Source organism: Ornithorhynchus anatinus, chromosome 21 (assembly GCF_004115215.2).
Source record: "Ornithorhynchus anatinus isolate Pmale09 chromosome 21, mOrnAna1.pri.v4, whole genome shotgun sequence".
Classification (NCBI taxonomy): domain Eukaryota; kingdom Metazoa; phylum Chordata; class Mammalia; order Monotremata; family Ornithorhynchidae; genus Ornithorhynchus; species Ornithorhynchus anatinus.
The window spans coordinates 17,947,783-17,955,309 of NC_041748.1; the positions used below are offsets into that span (position 1 = coordinate 17,947,783).

At 49.0% G+C, this 7,527-nt stretch overlaps 1 protein-coding gene across 3 annotated transcripts; it reads right to left on the minus strand.

Annotated features, from left to right (window-relative positions):
• Positions 1-198: 198 nt before the first annotated feature.
• ALKBH2 (alkB homolog 2, alpha-ketoglutarate dependent dioxygenase) lies at positions 199-7,488 on the minus strand. 3 transcript variants are annotated; one of them, XR_003754218.2, is made up of 5 exons: positions 7,346-7,488; positions 5,123-5,654; positions 4,330-4,528; positions 1,928-2,414; positions 199-767 (listed from the first exon to the last, which is right to left on the minus strand). XR_003754218.2 is itself a non-coding variant. In XM_029049306.2 (4 exons), exons 2-4 carry the CDS (start codon positions 5,424-5,426, stop codon positions 2,108-2,110), a joined length of 810 nt encoding a protein of 269 aa, XP_028905139.1. In that variant the 5' UTR covers positions 5,427-5,654; positions 7,346-7,488; the 3' UTR covers positions 799-2,107. The 3 variants fall into 3 exon arrangements, 2 of the variants coding, with proteins under 2 accessions (XP_028905139.1, XP_028905141.1); XM_029049306.2 differs by lacking the exon at positions 199-767 and having other exon boundaries at positions 799-2,414; XM_029049308.2 differs by lacking the exons at positions 199-767; positions 7,346-7,488 and adding an exon at positions 7,127-7,247 and having other exon boundaries at positions 799-2,414.
• Positions 7,489-7,527: the final 39 nt, after the last annotated feature.

Genomic DNA, 7,527 nt, shown 5'->3' on the forward strand with positions numbered 1-7,527 from the left:
TACGATGTGCCGGGCACCGTACTGAGCGCTGGGGTGGATGCAAGCGAATCGGGTTGGATGCAGTCCCTGTCCCATGTGGGGCTCACAGCCTCAATTCCCATTTTACTGACGAGGTGACCGAGGCCCAGAGAAGTGAAGGTCACACAGCACACAAGCGGGGATTGCCGGGACCCTAAGTAAATCTATCTAAGGCAACCCTTTCGAAAAATCGCCTTTCATTTCTTTAAAATGTTCCAGTATTTAGGGGCCCGTCGATCACATTCTGAAATATGGGATGTAGCTAACTGCTGTCAAGACCAAACTCTCCAAATGCCTGGCTCTTATTTCTCAATTGAGCAGCAAAAGAAACCCCTGCCGGACCCGTGTGATATTTTTCTACATCTTTTTGATATTTCGGTTCTTTATATGTGCCGGATGTCTGGTCCAATTTGATCTTCATCGTTTTCCGGGGAAACTTTGTAGCATCTGGGTCATTTAGACCTGAAATGATCACTTTGTTCCTTGTCCCTCTCGGGTCAGTAATCAAGATGGGCTCTAACCACGGTAGGCGGTAACCGCAGGCTATGCGAATAGCTACCTTTGGGCCTTGGTAATTACTAGAATTACTCCCCTTGAAGAGCAAAACTTGTCCTTGAGCTGCTACTCTGTTAGCCATTTGGGACTGTTCGTTGGAGAGGATTACCTTCTGGTCACACTGGCCTGGGACTGCAATTCGGCGGTTAAGCAACAGGAATTTGTTTTTAAATTTCAATCCTTGGACTCAGCAGCTGGATTAGAGAGGAAGACGTAACAGACAAGTCCTTAGCAAAAAGTATCTGCTTTTTTTAAAAAAGTCACATTTTACATAGAATGCCTCTTTTCCAAAGGATTTGTTTTTAACGCCCCCCCCCCCCCCCTTCAGGCAATATAGTCATATATTCTACACCCATCTCTAAGTGAATATGTGCACCATTTTAGTCTGACTAGAAGGAAAGAATAAACACTCAGACACAGTTCTGCCACTTTCTTTTCATTCTCAACGGGTCCAGTAGGGCTTTGGACACCTCCAGTTGGTGGAGGCTATCAATTTTTTAATCATTAACTTTGTAAAACACATCACGAATTCCAAAGAAACCAATTTTGGGGGTTTGTTTTTTTTGGATGGTATATGGTAAGCATTTACTATGTCACAGGCGCTAAAGCACATGGATAGACACAAGGGATGAAAAGTGCATGACAACACATGACTATATAAAGGAAAAACATGCAAAAAGCTCACACAAAGCTATCTCCCAGCACCACTGGTGCATCTTTTTGGTTCCCTAAACTTCCAGCTGTTTGAGCTTTCCATTTCTCCTCATCTGGGTACAGGAGAGAGGCTTAAGTAACTCCAGTAGGGCCCGCAGGTCTGGGGTCAAGTGACAATTGTCCTGCCAGTGATTCCAACTGAAGTCCAACATTTCAGAATTTTAAAGGCACGAGAATTTTAAGGGCTGTGGAAAGGATGAATTGTTCCTATCCTTCCTCCTCTTTTAAAGGAGGCAGATCCTTGGTCCAAAGATAGAAGATTTAGTACTGGGTTAATCTAAAAAAACCCCCAAAAACCCAAAAGAACTATTTATTAAAAACAAAGAGCATACTTGTTTATTCTTTAGAGATGAAATCATTCTAATTTGCTTAGTCTTGGCTTAGTACAGTATTAAAATACTATATTTGTAGCTCAAGTTCACTATCTAAAACGACCACAAAGCTATCACCCCACGAAAGAAACCACTGATTTTACGTTTTTGCTACAGGTTCCTTTTGTGCCTGCTGGATCTTCTGGCAATAAAGAATACTTTTTAAATTCGAAAAGATCAAGTGGTGGTATTTCCCAGCTCACTGTTTTACAGCACAAATCAAAGTAGGGAGGACAGTGACTCCGGTCGTACACCGATTTTTAGCCCACCTCTCCCACTTCCGCAACGAACGTTGCAAGTTTTCTTTCACAGCTTTCCAACGCTAGTCTCTTTCAAATCACAGTGGCGACGAGCCCCGGCTCCAAGTAGGATAGATGCGGAGGAGGTGGTCCCACGGTCCAGAGAGCAAGCTCGGTTGAGGGAGAAGAGAAAAAACGACGACCAAACATTTACTTTCCAGGAGACGCGATCGTCCGGAAGGTCAGGTTGATTCGCGGAGCCCGAACTTTCTTCCGGACGGGGAGGCTGTGGTACCAGTATATGTTGGTCGGGTAGTTCATCAGGAGGATGCTCCCGTGGGCCAGCTGCAGCTTCACGCTGGCCACGTCCCTCGAGGGCTTCTTCCCTCGAGAATCGCGGTGCCGCAAGCAGAAGTCCCTGCAGGCGCCGAAGGACACGGAGGCGATGGGGCTCCGCGGGGCGAGTTCCCGTTCGTCATCCCGGTGCTCCCCGATGTGATCGTGCCCGTCCTGATACCTGCCGGGTCAGATGGGGGGGGGGGCGGAAGAGACGTTGGGGCCGAGTGCCTTCCTGGGAGGCCCCGAGGGTTTTTTGTCGTCTTTGGATCTTTAATGGGACTTGTTAATAATAATTACGGTACTTGTTAAGTGCTCACTATGTGCCAAGCACCATTCTGAGTGCTGGGGCAGATACAAGTTAATCTGGTTGAACACCGTCTCGGTGCCTTATGGGGCTCCCAGTCTTCATCCCCATTTTGGAGATGAGGGAACTGAGGCCTAGAGAAGTGAAATGACTCACCCAAGGTCACGCAGCAGACGTGTGGCAAAGCCAGGATTAGAACCCCGGTCCTTCTGACTCCCAGGCCCGGCCTTTACCCGCTAAGCCCGCTGCTTCCTGTCACGGGCTTTCCCTGCGCTCGGCTCTGTATTGAGCGCTGGGGTAGGTAGATTATTGGGGTCCACGTGGGGATCCTAGTTTTGAAACCGAGCGTTTCCCTGGGACACACCGATAGTACAGATCCGCGCATCCTTAGAGCCAAACGATAGTGAAAGTGGCTGAGTTTTTAGCACCTGACTGACTTTTTCTCATGAGTGGCTGAGCTGCGGCAGAGCGGGAGTTTACTGAACTGAATCCTGTTCTCCCCTGATCAGGAGGCAGTAGAGCCTAACGCTGAAAGTCAGTCCGTCAACTGTATCGAGCGCTTGACGTGTGCAGAGCACTGTATCAAGCACCTGTACCGGGCCTCTCTCCAGCCCGTGCTACCTTCAGAACCGAAGTGGACAATGTGGGAAAGTCAGTCGGTCAGTCATGTTTATCGAGCGCTTACTGTGTGCAGAATGCTGTACTAAGAACTTGGGAGAGTAAAATAGAACAATAAGCAGGCACATTCCCTGCCCAAGATGCGTTTAGGGTCTAGAGCTGGGGAGAATCCTGAATGAGGGGGTGCAGTTAGGTGACGTGGGTTCCAGAGCTTTTGGGGCTCCCCTCTACCCTATTTTGGTTTATTCAGGGCTCTCTCAAAAAATCCTCCCCTTTGGGCACCCTACAGCATATCCAGGTCTCTTCATTTCCACACCTGTACTTAGTAGGAGAGGGAGAAAACCAAGACAGGATGCTAGTAATTAAAGGGTTGGCTTGGTTAAGTGCTTACTATACACCAGGCTCTGTACTAAATGCTGGGATAGATACAAGCCAATGATATTGGACTTCTTTCCATCCCCACTGTGGGTTTCATAGTAAGGGGACGGAGAAGAGGGATTTCATCTACGTTTTACAGAAGAAACTGAGTCCGGTGCCGAGAAGTCAAGTGACTTGTCCAAGGTCACACAGCGGGCAAGTGGTGGAGCTGAGATTAGAACCCAGGACTCCTGACTTCCAGGAGGCCTCTCTGTTTCGGTGCCCAGCCTCATAGAGGGCTTCAGTGTAACGGCCAGTCTCTCCAGCCTCATAGAGGACTTCAGTGTTAGGGGCAGAATTGCCTCCACTAAAAAAAAGAAAGCAGCTTTTTCTGGTGGATTGCGCCCAGGCCGGTGATTTGGAAAGACCTGGGTTCTAATCCCGGCTCCACCACTTGCCCGCTCTGTGACTTTGGGCGAGTCACTTCGCTTCTCGGGCCTCCGGTTCCCTCATCTGTGAAATGGGGTTCAAGACCGTGAGCCCCTTGTGGGACATGGACTACGTCCAACCTGATTAGCTTGTCTCTACCCTGGCGCTTAGTACGGTACCCGACACATAGGAAGCGCTTAACAAATATCATGAGGAAAAAAATAAAGAAAACCAGAAAGATCATCACCTCTATTAAAGCTGGTTAAAAGTGAGACCATTTCAAGACCATCTTGACACGGCACAGTGGGGAAACCTAACTGGGACTTGTGGATCTTCTAAACCATCCTCGATAAATGCTCAAAGCCGGGGCCGCAGGGGACGTTACCTGTTGACAAGTACGAAGTTAAAGTTGTGTCCGGTGGCCCGGGAGACGCGGTCCCGGATACGCTCCGTCACTGGGATCCACGGTTTGGGAGACAAGGTGAGACCCGAAAAGGTGTAAGACAGCCCGGAATCGCCGTAGGTCGCCTGCTTCCTCGGAATGCTGTGCCACTTCCCGAACACTTGAACTTTGGAAAGGTCACCTGTTGGATGTGAAAGTTCCAAGCAGTTGGGCTACCCGAAGCCACCTGGTAATTCTCAGCCAACCCAATTACCTTCTATCTACCCCAGCATGGCCTAGCGGATAGAGCCCGGGCCTGGGAGTCGGAAGGTCATGGGTTCTGATCCCGGCTCTGCCGCTTGTCTGCTGCGTGACCTTGAGTGAGTCACTTCACTTCTCTGGGCCTCAGTAACTTCGTCTGTAAAATGGCGATTGAGACCGCGAGCCCCATGACAAGGGACTCTGTCGAATCCAAACTGCTTGTATCCACCCCAGCGCTTAATACAGTCCCTGGCCCATAATAAGCAGTCAACAAATGCCACACATTATTATTATTCCCTGTGCCTCAGTTCTCCTGTTCTCCCTGCTACTTAGACCGTGAGACCTATGCGGGACAGGGACTGTGTCCCATCTGATTCACTCCTCTACCCCAGCACTTAGCACAGTGTTCGACACACCTTAGGCGCTTAAAGGCCATAGAAAGAAAAAATGATTAAAAAAAGAATAAATACCACTACTGCTATTGTGTCAGTTAGCCACGCTGACAATTGACGGACCCAGGGACGGATACGCTTACCTGTAAAATATTCCACTTCTCTTTCCAGCTCTTGAAAAAGTCCGTCTGCCTCAGCCCGGCCAAAAAGGACAGCATAATCACAATCCAGGCCTTCGGCCTTGATTTGCTGCCAGCGGTAACCTCCCACAGAGGGGTCGGCCATCACTGAGGTTTTCTTCTCGAGGTTCTCTCTTCCATTTTCCGGCTCTGACTCTCGCTCCTGGCCGTCTTCACTGTGCTCCAGGGCCCGCTTTCTCCCCAACTGTTCCCGTGGACCTTTTCCAACGGAGCATCCCCGAGCCCCCTTGACTAGAAATCTGTCCATCCTCCCCTGGGGAGAAGTGAAAGGAGCCGGAGGCAAGGCTGAGCCTCGATGTCCCCAGGTTCCCCGGGCGTTGCCTCCAGATGCAATCACCAGCAGGGAACAGAGAGGTCGGGAATAAAAATGGGGTCAGGAGACTTGAAAACTGCAGTCCTGGGGTCTCTCCTCTCGGCCTCGGCCTAGACGATGAAGAACCGGCCTGTGCCGATCATCCTTCCCCTCTCTGAAAAGCTGCCGGATCAAGAGAGTTGGAGGACGATGTTATCTCAGCCAGAATTTAAATCTAAAAGTATTAGTAGTTGTGGCTACAGAAGGGAAGCCCGTGCCTCCCATGTTGTCTTCAATCATTCGATGGTATTTATTGAGCACTTACTGGGTGCAGAACACTGTACTCAGTGCTTGGGAGAGTACAAAATCACACACGTTCCCTGCCCACAATGAGCTTACGGTCTGGGGGGGACGACAGACATTAATATAAAAAAATGAATGGGGACTAAGTCTGTGAGTCCCACTGGGACAACCTGATCACCTTGTATTACCCCCCAGCGCTCAGAACAGTGCTTTACACATAGTAAGCGCTTTAACAAATACCACCATTATTATTAAGTGTTGTGGGACTAGAAGAGGGGGGATGAATAAAGGGAGCAAGGGCCTCTGGGCCTCAGTTCCCTCATCTGTCCAATGGGGATGAAGATTGTGAGCCCCACGTGGGACAACCTGATGTCCCTGCATCTACCCCAGCGCTTAGAACAGTGCTTGGCACATAGTGCTTAACTGGATCTGCTACTTGTCAGCTGTGTGACCTTGGGCAAGTCACTTCACTTCTCTGTGCCTCAGTTACTTCATCTGTGAAATGGGGATGAAGACTGAGAGCCCCACGTGGGACAGCCTACAACCTTGTATCTACCCCAGCGTTTAGAACAGTGCTTGGCACATAGTAAGCACTTAAATACCAACATTATTATTATTATTATTACTGTGAGCCCCATGTGGGACAGGGACTGTGTCCAACCTAATTACCTTGTATCTATCTACTCCAGTGCTTAGAACAGTGCTTGGCACAGAGTGAGGGCTTAAACAAACTGCATTATAATGATAGTAATAATCGTTATTAATAAACACACACCAGTGTTTGGCACATAAGTGCTTAACAGATACCAGCATTATTATTACTGTGAGTTCCATGTGGGACAGGGGACTGTATCCAACCTGACGACCTTGCATCTACCCCAGCGCTTAGAACAGTGCCCGGCACAGAGTAAGGGCTGAAAGAAACTGCATTAGACTAAGAGTAATAATCTTTATACCTGATGACCTTGCATTTACCCGAGCGCTTAGAACAGTGCCCGGCACAGAGTAAGGGCTGAAAGAAACTGCATTAGACTAAGAGTAATAATCATTATACCTGATGACTTTGCATTTACCCCAGCGCTTAGAACAGTGCTCGGCACAGAGTAAGGGCTGGAAGAAACTGCATTAGAATAAGAGTAATCATCATCATTATTAATAAACCCACAGCTGTGCTTGGCACAGAGTAAACACTTTAAGAAACAGCAGCATGATTATTATTGTGAGCCCCATGTGGGACAGGGGACTGTGTCCAACCTGATGACCTCGCACTTACCCCAGCGCTTAGAACAGTGCCCGGCACAGAGTAAGGGCTGAAAGAAACTGCATTAGACTAAGAGTAATAATCATTATACCTGATGACTTTGCATTTACCCCAGCGCTTAGAACAGTGCTCGGCACAGAGTAAGGGCTGGAAGAAACTGCATTAGAATAAGAGTAATCATCATCATTATTAATAAACCCACAGCTGTGCTTGGCACAGAGTAAACACTTTAAAAAATAGCAGCATGATTATTATTGTGAGCCCCATGTGGGACAGGGGACTGTGTCCAACCTGATGACCTCGCACTTACCCCAGCGCTTAGAACAGTGCCCGGCACAGAGTAAGGGCCGAAAGAAACGGCATCAGACGAAGAGTAACCATCCTCATTAACGAAGCCAAGCCAGCAGGGCCAACTCTGCTCCCGAACCCCAACCGCCCGCTCGGGGGCCCAGGGCGCATGCGCGACGGCAGGAGCGTCGCGCCCCCTCCAAA